We start from the raw sequence: 23,689 nt of genomic DNA on the forward strand, positions 1-23,689 counted from the left end.
GAAAGCAAATGGGTAATTCGAACACCATACGCAGATATCTTGGTAAATAAAAGGGGAAAAATCACAAAGATTTCTCTTTTGGGATAAGTGTGTCTTGAGGTTTCAAAAGGATACATTTTACAAATTCAACACTACTTTTGTCAAAGTGGGTGGCTCATTTTCGGTGATAGACGAACAATTAGCCTGATTGTGTCCTACCGACAGTCAGTGCTGCAGGGCTCTGGAACCAGCAAGCCCTCCATCCAGTGCAGCTCCATCTGAGCCGTGAGCTGGGCCACGGACAAGGGGAGCCCGTAGTGCCACACATGCTGACCCAGCCCCCCGACCAGCAGCAAGAGGGTGGGCAGGAAGCAGAAGAGGGCAAAACTGCAGCCTCCTGAGCTCTACAAAACAAGACGGGCAACATTGTGAAAGTTACGTGCAAAGTTATGATCTAAGCTTTTGTCACAAGACTGGAAAACAGCTGAGGGCTGCGTTGCATACCACAGCTGTTACTGCAGGGTGTGGTGGAATTCCTTTTTGTGTGACTAAGACCACCGAGACAACAGTGTGACTGATCTTTTCTACCCACCTTAGTCGACTTGGTAGATTCCGCAGGTTTCTCTGGTGCTGCAGGAGAGGTCGCTTCATCAACGTTGAAGCTTTTCTCTGCATGACCTAAAAACTCAGACTTGGTTACAAGAGGTTCATAATGTTCTTTCATTTCCCCTTCATCATCATGGTCCTCGGACTTTTCCTCTGCTAAATCATCCTCACATTCAGCTTCTGATGAAGATTTACTGTCCTTGAATTCGAGCAGGTTCTTCAGTTGTATTTCCCACGGCGGTTGTTCGTCCATGATTGACGCCACATCGCTGACCTTGGTTGTGTGAAGTTCGTCTTCAGACTTATTGGTGTCTCCATAGGCATTGAGAGTGATCCAGCTTTCAACCGTTACGTCATAGTTTTCTTTAGTGTGTTCCAAAGGCTTTTGCCCAATGAGGCCCTGGTCTGGCAGCTGAGAATCGGGGGCATCAAGTACGTTATCGGCTCCTTTTTCAAGCGTTTGGCTCTGGTCTTCCTCTGGTAGATGTTGCTCTGAGCCTTGCTGCAGTCTGAGGGCAGGCCTGGGGCTCACAATCATGGAAGAGTATTGCCCAGATTCAAAGAGACTCTTGGGAGTGGTAGTAACGGGACTATGGGCAAATGTGGTGGAAGGTTCCGCTTCAAAGCCGATCTTGGGGGTCTGCACTGACGGTAAAGGGAGTGCTTTTTCTCTGACTTCGGTTAGCTTGGACTTCAAGGCCTCTGCGCCCCCGCTCCCAGATTTCTCCAGAGGCTGAGCTATGTGGACAGGGGGATCTTTTTTGGGAACATGGAGCTCCGGGGTTGGGATTGCGCCGCTGGGTCGTTTTTGGAAAGTGGGGATCCGGGAGACGAGTTTCCCACCTTTTCGGTTCATGTCTTCTCTCTCTTCAAGCTCTCTACTTGCCTTGTCCTCAGCCCCAATACGATCTAGCACGATGCTACAATACTTAAATTCCTGTGGAAGACATCACTAAATTAGAAAAAACATCATGTGTGCAGCTAATTTGAAAAACTAACATCTACAGCACCTCTTACACACAAGTTAAATGACTTTAAACCCATTTCGACAGCCTAAGCAGCACTAAACACTCAAAACGGCTTTCTAAAAGCTAGCAGTTAAACAGTCATTTGCAAACTCCTTGTTATTGTTCAACAACAATACCATAACACTGTGTATTACCTGCTGAGGCTCCGAAGCACAGTGGTAGCCACTCCTATTCAAATGAGCTCTCCTGTCTGATGCACCACAGACTGTTTATCATTTCTACATATTTGTTTATGAATGACACGTGGGTATCACCATGGCTACAACATATTTGAACTTTACATTCTGATGAGCATTCAATTTGCTTTGAGTTTAATTCAATCATTGTATACACTAATATCCAATGACAACATCCTTCCAAAGTAGATTCCAAAGTGTTTGAAATTAGTTTTCTCTTTTGTAAAAACTTTTACTGTTTTTTAAGTTGATTTTGTTATTAAATCAGAAGTCTTTAGGGAATTAGGAAAAAGTACACATATGTGTAGAAAAAACAAGAAAATACAGGTTATTTAGTTCCTAAGAGGAAAATAAGAACTATTTTAAAAATAACATACATATTAACTAGGGTTGGGCTATCAATAAAAAATAATTAAAAAAAAAAAGAATCATAACTTTAACAGGACACATTTCTTTAGCTGCTGCATTCATTTTACAACTTTTGTAGTCCTTACATTAAATAATAATACTAATGCCTTTTAATTCAATATTTTTGATTTCAGTCCCTTCCTCTCCAATGTTTGTATTTTGTACTTGTTATTTTCTGGAATGCCACAGAAGACATTTTTACATGTCACGTTGTGAAACCCCAGGTGTAAATGATTCATGGTGGATTCCATTGAGTTCATGCTGGCTCGGTGTCACACGGTCACAGACACTTAAATAGAGCTGAGCCATTGTTAGTATTATCAGTAACACCTGTGCTTTCCCTACTATGGCAACATGTCTGCAGATAGAGCACAACTCTTATAGCCCAACGACGTATACAGGATTTGAGGCAAATATCAAAATATGCCAATAGTCATTCTTTATTATTATTTTTTAATTATCCTTCAGATTAGAATTTGATACGATCACCAAATGGGACATTTTTTTCAACTACTGAAGGGGAATCAATGCAATTTAAACATTGGTTTTAGGTTACCTTTAACACATTTTTGCTTTTATAAGTGTACTGAATAATCTGCCTGCCTGTTCACTGATACAGATATATCTGTAGTGCGTTAATATTGGTTAATATTATATATGTCATTTTAGCTCTTTATGAAAACTACTCCTGAAAGTGTCTTTATAAAAATATACACTTAAAGCCTGATTGGTTTAATGACAGGCCGTGATTGTAAGAAATGGCATATTTGTTGGCATACAAGCAAAAAATCTGGGTTTCTACACATTTTGGCGAATGGACATCCATTCATATTCTATGACTTTCTCATTACTTTAGGTACATTTTTTATGATAAATCAATCTGTGAAGTTATGATAAATATAGTGGTAGGTATAAATAAGTGTTTAAAAAAAAATCTAATTTAAAACAGCTAGCAGTCAGACATTGACAATGTAACCAATTTATACTTAAAGGAAAATATCGTGACGTACAGATACTGTATTTTATTCCTGTTAAAATTTAAATAATAAAATGGCTGCAAAAGTGCAATTGTTTTTAGGTGTCATTCCAAACTGGAAATAACTCATTTCAAACTGAAATAAATTCTAATTTCAGGGATTCTTTAAATGTAAATGTATACTAAAATTAAGACAATAAACCCCAAAATAATGAACTGTACAAAATCATCTAGTCTATGTTTATCCATTGAGTATTTATTTCTTTGCCTTCTTTATATTGTTTTGAAGGCTGACTTTATATGTAGACGTTTTATCTACATTTTATTGGTGCTTAATATATATTTACCTTTTTGTTCACATATTAGTCATGTCTATATGGGTTCCCCTGTTAATATGCAAATAGCAAGCATGTAGGCTAAATATGAGCTTTGCTGCTGTACTGCGGCTAATTGAGATTAGGACACTTCCCCACTAGCCTGCCAATATATCCTGTTGAAGATTACATGCAGCTGCACACACTAGCTTTTCCGGCCTTTAGAAAACATCTAACAGCGTGAGGCGCGTTTTTTGTGAGAGGTGAATTATAGACTACCGTTAGATGGGCTTCCTCAGCAGTTTCCTCCTCCAGCTCTGCAGGGGGACTTTGAAGTGTCTCCTCCATCTTTATGATCTGGACAGACTCAGAGTCTGACTCAGAGCCTGAGTCCTGATGGGACAAGAAGACACATTATATTCACAGTAAACAAAGAGGAAGCAATGTTATAAAGCATATACACAATGGGCAGAGGTGGATGACGTTTTCATATCTTGTATTTGAGTAAAAGTAGAAGTACCAGAGTGTAGGAATACTCTGTTAAATGTAAAAGTCCTGCATTCAAAATGTTACTCAAATAAAAGTTAAAAAGTATCAGCATCAAAATATACTTAAAGTACCAAAAGTAAAAGTACTCATTAAGCAGATTGGCCCATTTTCTCATAATATTATTTATATGTTTTGATTATAATGATTGATCATGAAAATGTTATCAAAGCTGGTAAAGGTGCAGCTACTTTGAATGACTTTGTATACTGCAGGGTAGCTTGTGAATTTACTCCAGGTGGAACCAATTACATTAAATGTCTGATTTAAGTGTTGGTTATATATTCCACATCATTAACCCAAATCTGCAAAGTAACTTAAGTAAATGATTAACCTTCGAATTGTAGTGGGATAGAAGTACAAAGTATTATAATAATTATATTACTAGTATCTTCAAAATGTACTTAAGTAGTGTGCTTGAAAAGTAAAGTTAATTTACAGCACAGACACTGAAAAATGTAAATAAATATTAAGCTGTTGTTTATCAATATTCAAGAGTAAGAAAGTAATATAAATTAAGGACCAACATTTAGTAATTTTCTTTAAATAAAACCACCGTCATCAGCATAGAGAAAACAACTTACCATGATGCAGTGATTTAAAGCAGGGCGCAGTGGTTCACACTCACGGTGCAGTTATTAGCTCCCGACAGTATTGCTAACCGGCTAAGCAAACATTACATACGTCAAAGTGTTAGAAGCAGTAAATGTACGTCACTTTAAGGTAGTCTTCTGTCTATATTCTCCTTCCTGTACTGTTTCTCTCGGGTTAGCTAACGCTGCCGTTGACGTTATCGAGGAGCTACGTGGCTGAAGTGTTCAGCAGTAGCAGCAGCGGAGGAAGAGGAGGAAGAGGAGGCGGAAAAGCTGAGTAATAAAAATACCCACCTCGTACGTAGTGCTCCCGTGCGGGCGGGCCGACCTTCTCGGAGTTACCGGGTCTGTGTCCTGGGACTCTGTTTCCTGGGGCTTTTCCTCACTCTCCTCTCCCTCACTCACCTTAGTGGGGGCGAGGGATTTCCGTGTCCGCAGCACCATTGGCATCTTTGTTAATAATACAACACCTTCGTGACACGGGAATAACGGTAATGCGTCCGTTGAGAGCCCACTTTAGTAAATATAGAGGTATTGTAAATAAAAGTTGCATGGGACACCTTATAGTGCTAAATAAACATATTTATCAGTCACTTATAATCACTCTTACCGTTTAATTATATATTAATGTCCCGTGCTTCTTGAGATCAGTAAGCAACGACTTAAAGAAACCGCGATTTCCTGTGACTGCTGATTGGCGGTTGGGGGTTGGATTCAAAATACTGGCTCCACCCATCTGACGTCACGCAGAACACACAACACGGAAGCGAGGGATTACCGTCGTCCGCTACTGACCCTGCTCCCGTCAAAAAGGTCCGTTGTTTTTGTTAAATGAGTACTGACAGCCTATACATATGGTGTGTTTGTTTGGGATAAAGCAAAGAATAGATGAGCGTCGGTATGAAATAGTTGACATTCATTCTGACGTTAGTTAAGTTAGTTTCAGTTAGCTTAGCCGCTGTTGTCTAGCAGCCCAGGCGGAGCAGCAGGAGCGGTTATTTATCTTATTAAGAGATTTTTTCTCTGGGTAACTGAGTCTCAAAGGTCACTGAAAACTACACAGGGGACATGACAATCTGCACATTATCAGGACATCCAATAGTGCCACAAATATGACATAACTAGAGTTTGAAATGTTGATAAATATGTCGAACATTAGAGAGAATCTCTGGGCTTTCTGTATCTGAAATATTAAATGAATGTTGATATAAAAGTGTATATATTCCTGTCCTATAAGAGGTGGGATCAACAGCCACCATAATGTGACTGTTGTATTGTTATTTAAAAGGATCACTGTTTAAATCAATGTACTGTAAAGGCTGACACGGCTGGAACAAATATGTATCATGGGATTGTTGTTACAAGTGTTGTGAACACTTCTAGTGTACGATATTGAAAGTTACCCATACTACGATTTATATCAATATTGAAAATCAATCAACAGAGCACTGCTTTCTTTTCATAATGTGCTACACCCCTGCCCAATCCATGCATCAAATAAGACTGTAATAAGGTTAACTTCACCTTAATTAAATGGCAATGTTGAAATAAATCACTATTAGATATACATAATTTTATGACTATAGCGCATTTTTGTAAATTCAAAGTAGTAACAGTTAACACACATTAAAAGACCAAATAGCAAGGGAAAAAAATTGTCTTGTTTATGTTTGTATATCAATTTAGTTATGAATTGGTTATTTTTCGTGAGAATCATAAAGAAATACATTGTAAAGGAAAAACAATAATCACAATAATGTGAAATTATTCTCAAAAACGAAAACATTGCCCTCAAAATAATATGGCCTCATGTTGTATATCGTCCAATCATAGTGTTATCAAGTTCTCGTTTTCCCTCCGTCTGTCGCTCAGTGTTCTGCTCTTGCTGACCTCTGGGGATCTTCTTCCAGGTCTCCCATGTGCACCGATGTGTCTGACAGGGGAAGGTTTGTCACTTTTTCTGTGACGATGATGAACACTTAGTTAGTCCTATCAGTACTCCAATGGAAGCTCCAGTCACAGCTCCGCCCCCCCCTAACTCCTCCACCCAGCCCGCGCCCATCCCCCTGCGCCCGGCCGTGGCCCCGTCGGTGCAGCTGGGCTTCACCATCCTCTACACCTCTCTGTACGCCGGACTCTTCCTGGTGGTGTACGCCCAGCTGTGGCGCCTCTACCTGTACAGACACAAGACATGGAGCTACCAGAGCGTCTTCCTGTTCCTCTGCCTGCTATGGGCGGCCCTCCGCACCACCCTCTTCTCCTTCTACTTCTGTAACGCTCTGGAGGCCAACCACCTGCCTGCGGCCGCGTACTGGCTACTCTACTGCTCCCCCGTCTGCCTGCAGTTCTTCACCCTCAGCCTCATCAACCTGTACTTCACTCAGGTAAGAAAAGCTACGATGCACCAGGGAAACGCTGATGGACTGGAATCTATAGAAAATAGTTGTAAAGCATTTTTAAAAGTACTGCTTTTGTCCAACCAGCAATCGAGAAAATTAAAGGTATTCACTTTATTGTGAAATAATTATATATATTTGTTTTTTTAAACTATAATTGTTGTGATTAATAGATCCCAAAACATTTGTTCAAACACCAAATATGTCCCCGATTCTGTTTTGTAATTGTGTTAGCTCTTATTTAACGTCATTGTGAATTTATTTTTCCTGTGGACTAATAGTTTGACCAAACAAGACCAAACTCTCTTAGCTCACAGAAATGTATAATACAATTGTAAAAATCATGGTCCGACACAACCATTACATTTTAAATACTTTTTATGATGAGTAAATAGGTGAAAGTAGAAGAGTTTCAAGGTCTAACATACTAACATCATTCATTTCTCTTGCAGTATTGTGTGGGCCCTTTTTTCGGGGCGGGGTCAACATTATTTAAGTGGTGACACATGTAGATTTTCAAAATCACGGATGTTGACTCACGTTCTTTGGGGCTATACATTTGTTTTTATTCCTTAGTGTGAAGGATTCGACTATCAGTATTTTGCTGACGGTGCCACTTCCTGTTTTATAAGAGTTTTGTACGTGTCATAATCTCTCAAAACTGAGAGAAAACTGTACACAAACGATGTATGGCAGGTGGCATTGTAACAAATAGTTAACGTCGATTTTTTTTTGTTTACTTATTGTTGCTTTTTCTCTCTTGTACCACAGGTGTTACTCAAAGTGAGAGAGACGTACAGCTCAGACGTGGACAGAGGAATGTAAGTTTCCTCCCGCATTAGAAAGTCAAAAGCCCTTTTCCTTTGGAATACTAAATAAGTACTAATCTGTTCCCTGTCTTCCTCAGATGGCTGGCGCGCTGCATGTACGGTGCGATGAGCGCTCTCTTCTTCTGCGTGAACGTGGTCTGTGCGGCTCTCAGGGACGGGGAGGGTGGAGGGTCTGGGGAGCGGACCTGGAATCTGGTCCTGGTTCGAGTCCTGGTCAACGACTCGCTCTTCATCCTGGACGCGGTGCTCCTGGCCGCTCTGCTGATGCTGCTGGCCCGCCACTCACACTCCACCAACCCCTACCTGATCAGCAAGGTGTGCTAACGGCATGCTTTGGAAAAGATACCGGACCCAAAAACGATTTCTGTTTTTAGAAAATGCTAGAATACATTGAAGTTAAAGGGGCACTCCACTTGTTTTAATTGGTACAGGCAAAGACACTATTGTACACAATATTGGAGAACTGATAACGACAAAATAAAAATAAGGGATGAGAAAAACAATGCAATGAGAGGTAAATTAAATATCTAAATTAGTTCATAATCCAATAAATAATTTACAAAAATAATTTAACAAATCTTAAAGAAAAATGAAAAATAAATCGGTAGGATGTTGCTTTTAAACACATTTGTACCAGTATAAATACATTTATGAATTGTATATTAAAACAATTCAAATAATACAAAAAAAAAATCATTTTTATGAATTGAAAAATGTATAACACAGTACAATTCTAATCACTGGATGCCGCTTTTAAACATAATTATACTTTTTATGTTGAAATCAAAATTCCACATTAAGTACCACAAATAGGGTCCTACCTGGTGTATTTCTCCCCCCCTAGGGCACCACGGTGTGTCGTACAGCTGCACTGGGAGCAGCGGTGATCTTATTGTTCTCCAGTCGAGCCTGCTACAACCTGACGGTGCTCATCCTGTCTCAGAGCCAGCGGGTGGAGTCCTTCAACTTCGACTGGTACAACGTCTCCGACCAGGTGAGCGTCTAAACATTAGAGGCAGAGCCAGTACACAGTAATGTTGGTCAATGCTTTAAGAATTGTGTGTGTGTGTGTGTGTGTGTGTGTGTGTGTGTGTGTGTGTGTGTGTGTGTGTGTGTGTGTGTGTGTGTGTGTGTGTGTGTGTGTGTAGGCTGACCTGCGCAGTGAGCTGGGCGACGCAGGCTACCTGGCCTTCGGTGCCATCCTCTTCATCTGGGAGCTGCTCCCCACCGGCCTCCTCATCCTCATCCTCAGAGTGCGCCGGCCTGCTCAAGAGGTAGAGAGCACATCGGACAGAAACTGAACTTTATGTCAACTAAGTAAAGACATTTCCGTGCTGAAGCGTTGTAAATGATCTCAATATGTGGGTTTTTTCTGTTTTCACAGAGCAGCAGCATGGCTGTCAACAACAGGGTCTTACCTCGACCGTATTTCTTTGACGACCCTCAAGGTAGCGATGAGGATGCTCCGATGCCGTGGGCACCCGCCTCCCACCCACACGCAAGGTACTGTCAACACACAGGTAGAGGTAGAAGTCAATATACAGAGAGTTAGACCTACCTATATATCTACTTTTGATATGTACGTTATGAAGTAAATGTATGCCTACCATTGAGAATTTAAATCCTTTAGAGTTGGAGTTATCTTTTCTTATCTAAATGCTAGGGTGATTTTATTTTTTCCAGTCATGTGTATGTCAGTGATAAGCATCAACATGTTTTGATGCTGCTGCTTTTTATTCTTCTGTGCTGCAAACCAGGAAAAGACCATGCATCATAGGGCAAACATGAGTACATGAGAACAGATTATGTATTTTTCTCTCGATATGGACATAAACGCGAGTGAAGTTTAATCTGAAAGGACGGAGAAACGCAGCTCTGCTCACCTGCAGCTCCTCCCGCTGTGATGCAGCAAAACAGCAAAACACACACTTCAAGTCAGATCATCACCCTTAGCTATTTTAATTACCTCTCAAACTACCTAAACTAGTTATAAATATGTTTATTTTTGCTGTCAGCCGGGTCACTCATTACTGGATCAGCATGACACAGACACTGACACTGTCAAGAGAGGGAGGAAAAAGAGGCTCCGTGTATTTTATTATTATATTATATAGAGTCGTTATTCATTTGTTTTAAAGCTCAATAAATAACAAAGAAGACCTTTGACTGGCACTTTTATAATTTTCTCCGGAAGATTTAAACTTTAATACACTATCATACCATACCATCATGCCATCAGGCAACGCACTAGCAAGCCGTTCCATGATGGTTAGTCATTTTGTCCGACTTGTTCTGGAGGCTCGCCAACATGAGACGTTGAAATCTCGCGGGACTTAGACGCCCGCAGCCTTGAGCTTGAGACCGAGGCGCGGCGAGGCGGCGCAGTTCCTCTCCACGGGCTGCGGAAGCGAAACGACTCGCTGGTATCTCGAGCTGAGCGTTCATTGGTGGTTTTTACCACGTGCTGCTGATGAAACTCTCCAATTGGTTCGGCAAAAGTTTGTTGTTGTTTTGTCTCAGTTTTACGACGCCCCCTCCATTAACATTTTTCATCATTGTTCCACAAAGTTATCATCATGAAATTCATATCTATATATGTTTATACTATATTTGCACTGCTTACCGTTGTTCATACCATTATATATCTTAGCATATTCATACCCACTGTTAATACTGCTCATACTGCTCACAGGCTGCTGTGTATATCTAGTGTATTCATACCCCTCACTGTTTGTTCATCATTCAATTAATTCTATCTTTTATTCTGTAGATTGTGTACATTACTTTTCACTTTACTGCTTGTTGCACTCCTGGTTAGAAGCTAAACTGCATTTCGTTGTCTCAGTACCTGTAATCTGTGCAATAACAATAAAGTTGAATCTAATCTTGAGCAGGAACAAATGTATTTACTTATTACATATCTGACATTAACGATTAAACACATATGTGCATTCTTTATAAATGCAAACCGAGTCAAGCCGACTCTGGAGGCGGCAAAATGCACCTTAAAGTTGCGCCAAAAAACCGAGAGAAGAAGAAGAAGAAGAAGAAGAAGAAGAAGAAGAAGAATTAGAAGAAGAAGAAGAAGAAGAAGAAGAAGAAGCCGACGCCGACTCCGACTCCGAGCTGTCCGACTTCAGGCGAGCTTTTTGAGACCTCCCCCGGCTGCGATCGGCTATTCTCGTCTACTTTCGTGGCGAGCCGCAGCTCGTCTCAAACAAGCCTCCTCTCTCCGCTCAGTCAGATGAATGGAGAGAGGAAAAAACTCTGGATTCGGCTTTTAGCGATTTTTTTAACTTTCAGAACATATTGATTTCAATAAGGGCTATAAACGTGTTCGTACTGGGTGGTCGATTTAACTAATGAAAATTATATGCAGATTTACAGAGATCTCCTTCCCAATGTAAGTCAATGGGGAAAAGTGTTGTGATGGATTGACACAGAAGTTGTGGTACCATCAGTTGGCCGCTACGAAAATTAGCTTCAACGGCCCGCACACTTCCTGGGAGCTTGGTTTCAACGAGGACATTTCTGTCGTTGAGAATCCCTACTTCTATCTCAAACTTGTAAAACAAAAGTTGTATTATACGAGCTCAGGTTGAGTTTCCAAAATATGAGAAGGACCCCCTCAAATCATGCCCGAGTTAATAGATGTGTAATCAGTTTGTGCGTTTATGTGACTTGTGTTTCTTCTCACTGTTCCAGCTGGTACGGATCAGAGAGCGCTCCTCTCCTGTTCGCCAGCAAACCTCCAGACCAGATCCACCAGCACCATTCCTTCTACTCCACCCCCCAGAACTGACCCCCACCCCCCCCACCTTCAGAACCTACCCAGACTCCTCTCCACCATCCGGGTCAGCGTGTCCTCCAGCACAGGCCACACACAGCCAGCAGCCCCCCCCCCTGTGAACTCCTCTTGCACTGAGATCCTCAGGAACTCATCCGACAAACAGAGAAAAAGCACCTTGTAGAATTTGAACAGAGAATATATTGACATTCTTTCTCGGCTCAAAGGGAACAAACTGGATGGGAGACGCCATGACCGACAGATATTGTGCTCAGTGATCTCCTTTTTAAAGGGTAACGTGTGGTTTACAATGTGTTCGCTTATATATGATACGTTCTTGTTCGATTGTTTTTGTAACTAGCTCTTACAATCCCGAAAAATTGCACATTTAGCTTCTATAGCATTCCTTAAAATGAATGCACATAAAGTAGTTTATAAGCTTGGTGACAACCACTGGAAATAATTATAAATCTTTTGACAATGTTTCATTATGATGTTTCATTATGATCAGCAGGTTGACTTTTTTTATGTACATTTAGCAATTCTTTTTAAGTTAATTTGTATTCCTTCCCTGTATGATTGTATATTAGTTTGACATTTTAAGTTATTTTATATCTGCACTTCAATCAAATGTTATTTTACTTCATGTTTACTGGAAAGAGGCTTCCTCATAGCGAGTCACTGTCATGTGTTTACCGCATGATTGATATTTGACTGTGTAAACAACAGACCAATAAAGAAACTTTAAAGAGTTTGTTCAGCCTTTTGTTAAGCACAAAACATAAATGGAGAAAACATTTAATACATTAAGAAATGTGTCGTGCAATTTGTTTTTGAAGTTGTATCCATTGCCGAACTTTAAAATAAAGTGTCTACAGTGTAAAGACAAAAATAAAATGAAGTTCGGCAGTGGATAAAATTGTGAACTACAAAAACAATCAGGCATGTCTTGACAAACTATATTTTGAAATAAATAACTCTTTATTTACAGTTCTATAATTTCCGAATCATTTCCCCTAAAAGAAGGATTTCATTTGGTAATAAATAAACGGGGAAATAATTTGCTTGTTACACAAAAGCCAGCTGAAAATAAAACATTTAACTATTTATTCTTCAATGACCAATGAATACTGAATCAAATGTAGTTTGGTTTTCAGAGAGCTTTTCTTCTAAGGACATTTTTATCTCCCCTTCTTGGGACTTCCTGGGAAATGACTCTTGACAGATTTGTAAGCATGGAAGCCGTACTTTAAGGGATAGTTCAGATGTTCTGAGGCGGGCGGGGTTGTATGAGGTACATTTTGTTATGGATTTTTTGTCAAAGCATTATTTTAATGTGTTCATTGCTATCGGGATGTTAAGAGCATTCCATGGAATATAAAAAATGTTTCTGAAGTGAATTACCTTCCCCACCTGTGTTTGCTTTATTTAGATTATATCATCGCTTTACTTTGTTGTAAGACAACCCTTTCAGACGCAAAGCTAAAGTCGTTATCTGTGCTCTCTTCAAACCCACCAGTCTCCATTAACAGACATTTTCCTGGTATAATTTGACCTTGTAAAACACAGGAGTTGCTTATCTACCTCTTGTTTGCACATGTGAGACTTTGGTATTTAAAAGGGTTAGTTCATATTTACCAAAATCACACACTAGCGGGAACTAACTCAATCGAGGTGACAGTAGACCAGCAACTCCAGTGTCCTGTGAGATAAAATGATTGTTTATGTCAATAGAGTCTGTCGGGTTTGAAGAGAGCATAGATAAAGGCTTACGTTCCCTGTCTGAAAGCAAGATAGCGCCATAAAGAAATTGTAGATAAACCCTTCACTTTAAAAGAGGCCCTACGATGTTTATTATCAGGTTCATATAATTGTATTCTGTGTCTCTACTGGGACATGTCTCCGTGCTTTAAAGGTGGGGTAGGTAAGTTTGAGAAACTGGCTCGAGATACTTTTTGTTATATTCCATTAACATCCCGATAGCAATGAATATCTTAAGTGCTTTGACAAAAAATACATTAAAAAATGTCATCTGTGGAAGCCGTAGTACTGTAAAAAGCACGACCAATCATTTGAGCCGGCCCTGCTAAAGTAACTGGATGGCCTACCTGCCTGTCAGCCTTCCATCTGTGCACTTTACAAACTTCTCTCGTGCCCTCATTGGTCATGTGTGCGTTCGTGTGTGTTGGAGGAGGTTCTGTAAGGAAGTGGCAGATTTTTTTCCTGTTGTGTATTTTCAAATTCTAGCGCATTCGAGCTGGTTTCTCCAAAATCACCTACCCCACCTTTAATGTTCAAAAAGCTCCTTATTTTCCTCATACTGCTGCAGCACCTCAAGTCTTATTTGTCTTTTCTGAAAGGAAACTTAAAAGAAGCTTTGTACCTACGAATGATAATAATATTACATTTTAAAGCCCAATCTTTATTTCAAAGGCAACATTTAAACTCTGACACAAAAAGTGCTCACAGTCTACGAGCTTCACTTCAACACATTCCACCTCTGCGGCATCCCTCTGTGAACACACACACTCCCACATACGTGCCGCGCCTCTTCAGTCAAACAGTTTATTCTGCATTATGTACAGATCATCCTATTAAAACTCTTTATACAGTATGTACACATTCAAATAAATCAGTATGTTACAGCGATCGCAGCGGCAACAGAAGATGGATGATGATGATGTTAAAATGAAAAAAATGAAAAGTGAAGCCAAAGCAGTTTGAACTACTTCCCCTTTGATTTGAATTCACTGGATCTGGATCCAGGTGTAACATGTCGATGAATCGGAATTAAGAAAAAGACAAATCAAAGTGCAGGCGAGGACCTCACCGACAGTAAAACTACCAAACACAAATCCGAACACCGTCTCTCTCACATTGACCAAATAAAGGTTTGAAATTCCTCTCCCGCCTGATTAAACTCTCAAACACCTGCAGTGTTATTGCAGTGGTCATTCTAGGTTTCCTTAAAAAGGTGGTGCTATTGCTTTTCCGACGCAGAAACACTCCAGAAAGGCGGCACCGATCATCGCGTCCTGAGTCCGGGTCGACACAGTTCCAAAACCTGAGCCTGTGGGAGGTCGCGGGGAAGAAAGGACCGCGGCGGCAGCGTAGGATCAGAGTTTCTGTCGGTCCACGGCGAAATGTCCGAGTCAGAGCGCGGGGATCAGTTGTCCGGAGGCGGAGAGGAGGACGGCGACGACGTCTCCAGCTTACGGAGGCGGCGGCGCCTCAGCTCTGAGGCGTTGGGCTCTGCGTCCTCCTCTCCATCCCCCCCCGCCACTCCATCCTCCGTCTCCTCTTTTGTGTCCATGTCTGAGGCGATGGATGTAGAGTCGGCCGCCTGAGAAGAAGCTGCTTCTGCCTGCTCAGCTACAAAAAAAGAGGGGAAAAAAAACATATTTAAAAGGTCCCCTATTATGCAAAATCCACTTGTTCATTTCTTTTCTACATCAACTCTGTGTCAAGAGATTCTGAACGTTTCAGGACAAAAGATTCGCTCTCTTTTTGTCCTGATCCATTTATATAAAAACCTGTCTGAAAATCAGCTGATCAGATTTTAGCAACTTTATGATGTCATAATGTTTTTTTGGCTTGTGAAACCATTAGCCAATAACCAACCAAGGTAACACCCCCCCCCCCCTATATCACCTGAATCTCCTCCTGGAGCATCATTGTGTTCTTTTTAACCATATCTCTCAGAGGGGAGATATTTGGTGGTCGTTCTGTTTGGTGGGAAAGGTCAGTGTACTTACAGCTGCTGGAGTCCTTCTCCTGGCTGTCTGTGCTGGTGCTGGCTGCGGGGGGTTCAGCAGAAGCAGAGGGGGGGGTGGTGTTTGTCCCGCTGGCTTCTGCAGTGCTGGCCTCAGCCCGGGGAGGACTGCGGGGAACAGAGACAGAAATATGCTGAGTCGTTCAACTGAAAACTGCAAATTTAAATCCCACATGAAGCGGGGGGGGGGTTACCTGAGTGTGGCCACGGTGCTGAGGTAGTGGTGGATGTTGAGCATGGCGGCGTCCAGCAGCGTGTGGATGTTCTGCAGACACTGCAGCCGAGCCTCCAGACCCTGACGACCGTCTGCCTCCAGCTGCCTCAGCTCCTCCTCTGACAGCTGGGACAGGGAGGGGGGAGGGGGGGGCATTGAAGACACTGCAGGTGGGGGAGAGGAGAGAGGAGGAGGAGAGGAGAATGAATGTTTTTGAGTAAAAAAGTCATTGTAGGACGTGTGCTTTAAGCAACACTCATGAGCATGTGTCACCACATTATGTGACATGGATTAATAATCAAGACAATGATCATTAAAAGCAGCACTAGCGCAATGCTTTCACTGTTTCTTGAATTTATTTCACTTTAAAACTACATTTGCAGAAGCTCAGACTACTTTCAGCTTTCCAAAATCTAATGAAAACAATAAAAACTCCCTTCAGTGAGAGGCCTCCACTCTTGATCACTTTGAAAAGACTTTTGAAGGTTAAAAAAAATGTAGTAAATGTAGCTGGAAATGACTTTCACACAGTGTGACGGGATAGTGCGTCGCTATGGTAACGCTCAGCACTTCCTTAAACAAAGGCTTTACAAAGAAGTAAGACAAAAATATAATCTGCATGACTAATTTGCATTCTTATAACACGACACAGAGTGTGTTTATTTCAGTCTAACAGTGCAGAGTGTGTGTTCTCACCGAAGGGGGGAGGTGGAGGCATGGGCATCCACGGTGCAGAGGGGAAGGGGGGCGGGGGGAAGGAGAAGGGGAAGCCTGGGATGGCTGATCCTGGAGCAGCTGCACCTGCCGCCGCGTCTGCAGTCGACGAACCGGCCGCGCTCCCTGAAGACACAAACACAACATTTTGATTGAGATGACAAACCATAAAAAACATTATTATGTTTATCCTGTTTGTTATTACTGCACATATTTTATTCAATTCGATTTTTAGGAATACAACCATATTCAATGTAAATACTGCTATTTTTTACTATATTTCTGTGAGTGATCCTTACCGGCTGCCTGTGCGGCCTCTGTGCTGCTCTGAGGAGCGTTGGTGTTCCCGGGGGCTGCGGCGGCTGCAGCAGGGGGGTGCACTGCAGGGAAGGGACCCCAGAAGGGGAAGACGCCGGGGGGGAAGCCAGGTAACATGCCTGGGGCCACTGGAGACGAAACGGGGACAAAAGAGATCCTTAACAACCCTGGAGAAGGCTCCGAAAATGTTTTTGTTTGTTTTAATGATTAACTTTGCAAAGTCCGGGAAACGCTACATGTTAATTAAGCAAGAAAAGTTCACATCAAGTAGACTGGATTCTCAAAACGTAAGCCACTATGTGTGAATACAAATGCAGGATAGTCAACATTTTTTACAAACATTTACTGCCTATTCTTAGCCCGGGGTATCCCTTAGCTTGACGCTAATTCCTCTTTAGGCCGTTTAACTTTTAGGCCGAAGTCGGGTAAGCCCACTTGGAATGTGTGTAGTGGGAAAGCCCTTAGTGACTCATATCAATGGAAAAGGTTTTTAGAATGTGTTAGAGGGAAGAGGTAACGGTACTCTTAGGTTTTGGAATGTGCAGAATAGAGTGGTGCAGTGATGATGTATTTCTGTAGGCCGACCTGGACGTTAGCTTAAGGGCTCCCTGGACAAAAAGCCAAGGAGATTTTCTATTGGATTTTGTAATATTGCTAAAAAGCTCTGTGGCAAACACACGCAGCAGGATAATCTCCACATATTAGAACTGTTTTTATAATAGTCAAAGCGTAAATGCAACCGCAAGAGGTAAAAAGCTAACAACAAACTACACGAGGGTTGAATAGTGTCACCACAACTAAGCTAAGACACGTTTTTAATACAGATAGAAGCTACAGGTGTTCACAAGCGGGCTGTTTACTGGCTTTTTTAATGTTTTTTTTTAACAAAACGTCTAATTCTCGTAAAAAGGCATCAAACCAAAAAGTTAAAAAAAGGTTGATTTCAGACGGGGAGAGTGTCAAAATGCTAACTTATCTCCAGGTTTAGGACTCATTCCTGCACCACTCTATTGCAGAAGTTGTTTTTAAAGACTGCTTTAGTCTTAAGCAGCCACATGAAGTGCGTGCCGCTCTGCCAATTATTTGGGCGTTGCTAGGCGTCATGTGTTCATGATGTGACTCTTACCATTGGGGGGCGGGGCTGCGGGGGCGTTGGCGGGGGCTGCAGGAGCAGGGGGCGGAGCCTGGGCGGGGGCTGGAGTCTGATTGTTAGTGGTCGCACGCAGAACGTCCATACGACAGGTCGGGCAGGTCTGCTGTCTCTGGAACCAGGAGCGGAGACAGCTGTGGGGAAGGGGGGGGGGGGAAACAAACAAACATTTAAATACAATGTGAAACCAGAGCTTCTTGTTTTAGGTCATGTTTATCTGTTAGCCGACTACAGTTTAAATACAGGAACTGTGAGTGTCAACAGTAACTGTAGATGCTGACCGTCTCACATCTGCATTTACGGCCTAAGATATTTCTTCGAGTCGGATGGTCGACCACGGGACTCACCTGGAGTGGAAAATGTGATTACAAGGCAGTTTCTTGGCTCCCGTGACCATTTCCTCTCGGCAGATGATGCAGACGTTGTCAGAGGCCAGCAGGTCTTCAGGAGTGGCATCAGGGTATCTGAACAGGAAACAATGAGAAGGTAAATTAACAGCAGAGAAAGAATATTACAGAAAAACATTCAAAAGAAAAAAAGATATATATATGTTTTTTTGTTGTTGCAACTCTCCAAAGGCTGTGTAAAAAAAAGAAATGAAGCTTTGTATTCTCTGAAACCATAAAAAGGACATTTACATTATTGTGTAAATGTAAATTGCCCCTCTGTGGGAAGAATAAAAGGTATTCTGATTATTTGTATTGCTTTTATTCTTATTAACCTATAGTTCATTCTGTCTTGTTATTGTTTGCCTCCTGTTATATCTTCTTCTGAGTATCCTGCTTTATCTTTGTCGAAGCATTTTGTAAAACAACTTTCAAAAAAGGAGCTTTCTAAAAATAACGATTTGTATTACTCACAGTGTGTTCATGTTGCGGATGGCTCTCCGAGACATTATAGCATCTGTTACAGCTTTCTTGAACTGCCTGAGAGAAGAGAGAAAACAAAACCAAACTCACAACATGGCTTACACATGCATTCTAAATATATAAAGTGACTACAAATCATAATGTAACAATATATGAAATATCATCATGGAGATTTGGATATGGCCAAACTTCTATTCATTTGAAGAATATTTAAAGCTCTGAGAGAACTCAATGAGGCGTCACTCTGCTCACCTCATAGCCAGATACATGGGCCGGATGGCAAACAGAGGGAAGGTGTGGACCTTGATCATGATGGTCATGAAGGCGATGTACAACAGCACTTTGATGAAACCTGGAATACAAATCATCAACTATAATGTCAGTATGGCTGTCACCACCTTCGTCTTGATTCACACAAACTGTGTTTAAAAGAACATTTCAAAGCTCCGCTGGCTGTGTACCTGTGAAGAGCTCGGTGTAGAGCATGTAGACGGCCTTGTTGTCCCAGGGGTTCTCACTCTGCAGGTCCACGGTGTGCAGGAGGTACTTAATGAAGGTGGTCAGCACCATGGTCATCAGGATGGCGTACTGAGGAGAGTTAGTGGGAGGGGTTATGTGTGTGGGGATGAAGAACTTAGTACGTAAAGGATAAAAGTATGAGGTTGTGGTGAAGCATTGTGGGGTGTTATTATCATCATGTCTCAACGTGACATCTGCTTTTAAACTTTTTAATATTGTTGGGTATTTGTTGGATAAAAGTGGCAAAAGTGTTTTTCCTTAACTTATGATTGTGGAGTAATTGTTGATTAGTCAATGTGATGACTAGACATATATATTTATCATAACTCTTTTTAGTTTGGTTCCGATAAGACTTCATAATTCTGTCTGTCACCGAGTTGAATCTCCAGCAAAAAATGAAGTCTCAATTAACGGGACAAAGTAATTACGGCGACCTTTGGTAAACAAAAACATGAAGAGGATAGCCCTTTTCCCTGGTAGCGGTCAGTAGCTTTCAACATTTACCAAAGATTATTACAGGAAGTTATTTGCAGTTACTGTCTCCAGTAATGGATACGGCGGATGGTGCATCAACCGAGGAAACCATGAAAAGAATATGTGGTGTGTCCCATCCAGTGTTGGCAACTCTTTTCTAAAGAAAGTAACTAGCACTATCTTCAAAGACGGAAAGTCAGCAGACGATAGCATATGCTCATTAGCACATTGCAAAATGAGTGGCAGTGATGTATTGCCTGTTTAAATGACCTTTTTAACAGCAAAAACACAAAATTCAGCTTCAAAGTATAACCAACCTCAAATCCAAAGACGAGCTGAACTGAGGCTCCTCTGGTGATGATGCTGTGGCAGGCGTGGTTAACAAACAGGAAGTCCAGGATAGCCAGCAGTCCCATGAGAGCTGCAGGAGATAAACAACATGGAATAAAACTTCTACACATCCAAAGAAATGCCTATGAATTATTTTTTCAGCAGTGTTTAGAATGTTGTTTTTAATATTTAAATTGCTGTGCGTTGATGTGTCCATTAATCTGCAGAACACCTGGCCTCATGTGCTTGCAGCAATGATTTGCATACAGTTTCATTTAGCTTAAAGAAGTGTTTCATAAGTAGAGTCAATAAAACAAATGAGGTGAGGACAGAAGTCAGAGATTAAACACAGAGCAGGGCGGGTAGAAGGATTTCTGACGTGGCTGATAATGATAACTTACATAACACTCGGAAGTGAAAAATCCAGGATATGTTCGGACTGCGTTCCATCTGAAAGAAGGAGTATTACATGTCACTGTAAGAAATTAAGCCACAGCCATATTGTATTTTATTAAAGATAAAGATGAAGTCACTCACAAAGTCCACCCTGTCCTCAGCCAGCCAGTGGAAGCACTTGAGGAAGAGCAGGAGGGTGAAGAGGGCGACGAAGCGTGGGGAGAAGTCGTCCCTGAAGACGGTGAAGGCCAGGCACGTCTCGGTCACGGCATACCAGGAGCGCTCGATGAGATGCTGGTGATGGAGCGGAAATAATGCACATTAACAAAGAGGCGGTTTGCATACAGTGTTGTCTACTGGGACAATGTATTGCATAATCAACTGTAACGATTATGAGTCATATTTTAAAAACTTTACCTCCATTTCCGCAGCCCTTAGCTGTCCGAAGAAGACCTTCCTCATGAACTTTCCCAGCAGAAACACCAACACAAAGGCCTGGATGTACAACACCTGGAACCAGAAACAAAAGTGGAACAGAAAGATGAGTCATTACAAAGTCGCTGTGAGGGATTTGGAGGAACTATTGTCATATTTCAATGTTATTAATAAGGGAGGCACCGCTGCATTGGCCATACATCAGCAAACAGCAAATAAGGTGACATGCAACAACCAAATACTGTTGGTAAAGGATGTGTGTGCTATCATTTTTCTTAAATAATGAAAGACAAAAAAACTGTGTGTCTTCATATGCCGGTGGACGGGGGGACGGGGGAAATTAAAACAAATACTTTGGTATCAGCCAAGTTATAAATCTAACCATCGATATTGGTATTGGCTGAGTAATTTGCAATCTGTGCATCCCTAGTTAAGATATTTGAATGTTCCAAACGTCACTCAGGGTTTGACTTCACATTAGCGCTGCTCTTACCGCCATACTGGGGCTGCTCTTGGTGAGGTAGACCACGGTCGGGTAGAACTGGTTTTTGAGGAGGTAAGCGTGTGCCACCACGGCCCCGGTCAGAGCCAGGCTGGTGGCGGTCACCAAGGCTGCTCGCACCATTTTGGATTCGGCTACAGATACTGTGGAGGGGAAACAGAGGGAGGGAGAAGAGGTTGATGCAAGTGAAAGCTGACTGATGTAGCAGAGCAGCATGCAAATTGTTTCTCAGGCAGTACAGCTAAATGATTTAATTCTCTGCCAATATATATAGCCTTTTAATCTTTCATAATGATCTCCTTTGTAAACTATGTTATCATTAAAATATTAAGGACACCATCATTCGTGGTTAAAAACATCCCAACAGCAAACCTTTAAAGAGGTTAAAACAATCAATAATGTATGATTGTGATATTTGAGGGTTAATGAGGCAATAAGATGCAGCCGCACTGAAGAGTGTCTGTTTGCTGTGACGCGACGTACAATGCCTTTGTTTTCCTACAATTGTGTGCAGACAAACACTTTAACTGTAAAATACATTTTCAGGGTTATTATTATCTGTTCAGCAGCCAAACAGCTTATGATTTTATTTTTTGTTCCAATGTATGTCACTACTTTCTGGTATCTGGTAAGTATTGCATTAACAGCAAACAGCAAAACTCTCAAGAACAGTGTTGACCCCTCCTCAAGGCCTGTTCCAGAGATAGTGTCAAATATAGGCACCAGACAAACCTGTACCTACAGATTCCAATTACCAGCCATTTATTTTGTAATCAGGAAGACAATATTCTGTGCCAATACTGCTCATAATAATGATTACAACAATTTACAACATCCAAGAACTCTGATAATGAAGCATAGTCCATGTTTAGATCGTTTGTTATATCTCAGATGACACAGATGACTGCTCATGTGGAAATCTCAGTAATGCAAAGTAGCATTTTCAAAACTGAAGTGATAGGCTCCAGTGGAAGCAGTTTAATTCAAAAAGGATGATGTGTTTAGAACTGATTGGGTTACATTTTTTTCAGGAAGATCCAAGAAAAATGTTGAAGTATTTACCCAGGGGTTGGACATGAATCACACCTACTCTTAAGTGTTAACTATACACGGTCAAATAACATTAAGCATTTAGGGCTATTTGGGTAAGATCTCGCGAGTAAACACACTAGCAAGTATTTGTTAACAAATCCTTATATCAAATAATTCCTTACAAAATGAGCAATCTGATTAACATATTTTATTTATCATTAAGACATATTTTAACTTTGTAGAATATTATGTTCCCACTTTTGTTAAAACACCTGTTGTATGAAAAGCTACAAACTGATATAGCATTCTTTTTTACAATAAATCTACAGTCATAGCTCGAGTGTAAGGTGGTGTTTTGTACATGTTTTATCAGGCCACACAGCATTACTAAATACCATACGTGTTCAAAATCAAAACATTGATGCTTGATTTCTGTTTGCTCCTGTACAAATGCTAAGCAGTGCACTTTGTTAGCATTGTGTACACACTCCCACTGTTGCAGGTATTGAATTCGTCCTTCATATGCTACATTCCTCATGTTGCATGCAACACAAAAAACAATATGACTCTTATTTCTGTGTATATGAAAGTAGCTAAACCCAACATGAACCATCCCAGAGAATAAATAGCTCTTTTAGCTAACTTAGCTCGCTAACGTTTAAGCTAACATTTTAAATTGAAGCCTAAAGCACCTCCAACCTTGTAACGGCTTTTGCAAGATAAAATAAACATTTACTTTAGCTAATGAGCTATGTATATGCTTCTGAGAAAGCTGAATGTATACCCATTTGATGGAGTAATATTACTTTGCTCCAGAGACCTCCTAGTTAACTGCCAAAGATAGGTAATTATGATAGTTAGCTAGGGTTAGCTAACCGTAAGCTAGCTAGCAGGTAACGTTACAGCTGTCAGTACTCTGCGGGACTCACCGACTCGATGTCTGCGGAAGACTTGCTTCTTTGTTAATTTGAAAAAGTCTCCTTGCCTGCTAAAATCTCTGTATTGTTAGCTCCTACTCCATTTCGATCTTTTCACGGTAGCCCCTCTATAATATGTATTATCCTCGCCCCTGTTCGTCTGGCTACGTGTTTATCTTTGGCTTGCTCCTTAGGAGCCACATCACATCCGGCTGCTGAGGTAATATGACGCAAGAGCAATTTCACACTGCACCTTTCCGTCAGTTACTCGGTTTAGGAGCATTTAGGAAGAGAATATTTGCCTTAGATATTAATTTCACGTGTCATTTATATTAAATCACACATTTTCTTAGATGTATTTGTAGATGTATATGTGTATTGTATTTGGTATAGTTGAGGGACCTGTCT

General features: G+C 41.2%; 3 protein-coding genes across 5 annotated transcripts; 1 reads left to right on the plus strand and 2 right to left on the minus strand.

Annotated features, from left to right (window-relative positions):
- Positions 1-162: 162 nt before the first annotated feature.
- On the minus strand, positions 163-5,275 carry LOC104944998 (uncharacterized). Of its 3 annotated transcripts, XM_010770619.1 has the most exons (5): positions 4,921-5,275; positions 3,767-3,880; positions 757-1,522; positions 572-657; positions 163-383 (listed from the first exon to the last, which is right to left on the minus strand). In XM_010770619.1, the coding sequence occupies exons 1-5, from the start codon at positions 5,074-5,076 to the stop codon at positions 195-197; spliced, it is 1,311 nt and encodes a 436-aa protein (XP_010768921.1). In that variant the 5' UTR covers positions 5,077-5,275; the 3' UTR covers positions 163-194. The 3 variants fall into 3 exon arrangements, with proteins under 3 accessions (XP_010768921.1, XP_010768920.1, XP_010768922.1); XM_010770618.1 differs by having other exon boundaries at positions 164-383; positions 572-1,522; XM_010770620.1 differs by lacking the exon at positions 4,921-5,275 and adding an exon at positions 4,618-4,895 and having other exon boundaries at positions 164-383; positions 572-1,522.
- Positions 5,276-5,365: 90 nt separating this feature from the next.
- On the plus strand, positions 5,366-12,393 carry gpr137 (G protein-coupled receptor 137). Its single transcript, XM_010770621.1, has 8 exons — positions 5,366-5,439; positions 6,537-7,010; positions 7,794-7,843; positions 7,930-8,167; positions 8,697-8,846; positions 9,001-9,126; positions 9,237-9,355; positions 11,558-12,393. The coding sequence occupies exons 2-8, from the start codon at positions 6,630-6,632 to the stop codon at positions 11,652-11,654; spliced, it is 1,161 nt and encodes a 386-aa protein (XP_010768923.1). The 5' UTR covers positions 5,366-5,439; positions 6,537-6,629; the 3' UTR covers positions 11,655-12,393.
- Positions 12,394-14,040: 1,647 nt separating this feature from the next.
- syvn1 (synovial apoptosis inhibitor 1, synoviolin) lies at positions 14,041-23,475 on the minus strand. The gene is made up of 16 exons (XM_010770622.1): positions 23,294-23,475; positions 21,324-21,475; positions 20,813-20,905; positions 20,537-20,689; positions 20,401-20,449; positions 19,987-20,090; positions 19,138-19,264; positions 18,929-19,028; positions 18,668-18,733; positions 18,155-18,271; positions 17,784-17,941; positions 16,639-16,785; positions 16,322-16,465; positions 15,606-15,789; positions 15,395-15,519; positions 14,041-15,011 (listed from the first exon to the last, which is right to left on the minus strand). The coding sequence occupies exons 2-16, from the start codon at positions 21,453-21,455 to the stop codon at positions 14,806-14,808; spliced, it is 1,905 nt and encodes a 634-aa protein (XP_010768924.1). The 5' UTR covers positions 21,456-21,475; positions 23,294-23,475; the 3' UTR covers positions 14,041-14,805.
- Between the last annotated feature and the right edge of the window lie 214 nt (positions 23,476-23,689).

This window comes from Notothenia coriiceps, unplaced genomic scaffold (genome assembly GCF_000735185.1).
Source record: "Notothenia coriiceps isolate Sejong01 unplaced genomic scaffold, NC01 NC01_scaffold00009002, whole genome shotgun sequence".
Lineage (NCBI taxonomy): Eukaryota > Metazoa > Chordata > Actinopteri > Perciformes > Nototheniidae > Notothenia > Notothenia coriiceps.

Excerpts from the sequence above, each read along its gene's own strand:
- LOC104944998 (XM_010770618.1), bottom strand. The coding sequence starts at position 5,076 with ATGCCAATGGTGCTGCGGACACGGAAATCCCTCGCCCCCACTAAGGTG. Across the intron at positions 3,881-4,920 it reads ACGGGAGCACTACGTACGAG|GACTCAGGCTCTGAGTCAGA; the intron begins GTGGGTATTTTT and ends TTGTCCCATCAG. Across the intron at positions 1,523-3,766 it reads CTGAGGAAGCCCATCTAACG|GAATTTAAGTATTGTAGCAT; the intron begins GTAGTCTATAAT and ends TGTCTTCCACAG.
- gpr137 (XM_010770621.1), top strand. The coding sequence starts at position 6,630 with ATGGAAGCTCCAGTCACAGCTCCGCCCCCCCCTAACTCCTCCACCCAG. Across the intron at positions 8,168-8,696 it reads ACCCCTACCTGATCAGCAAG|GGCACCACGGTGTGTCGTAC; the intron begins GTGTGCTAACGG and ends CTCCCCCCCTAG. Across the intron at positions 9,356-11,557 it reads GCCTCCCACCCACACGCAAG|CTGGTACGGATCAGAGAGCG; the intron begins GTACTGTCAACA and ends TCACTGTTCCAG.
- syvn1 (XM_010770622.1), bottom strand. The coding sequence starts at position 21,455 with ATGGTGCGAGCAGCCTTGGTGACCGCCACCAGCCTGGCTCTGACCGGG. Across the intron at positions 20,906-21,323 it reads AGAGCAGCCCCAGTATGGCG|GTGTTGTACATCCAGGCCTT; the intron begins GTAAGAGCAGCG and ends TTCTGGTTCCAG. Across the intron at positions 16,466-16,638 it reads AGAGGCCGCACAGGCAGCCG|GGAGCGCGGCCGGTTCGTCG; the intron begins GTAAGGATCACT and ends TTGTGTCTTCAG.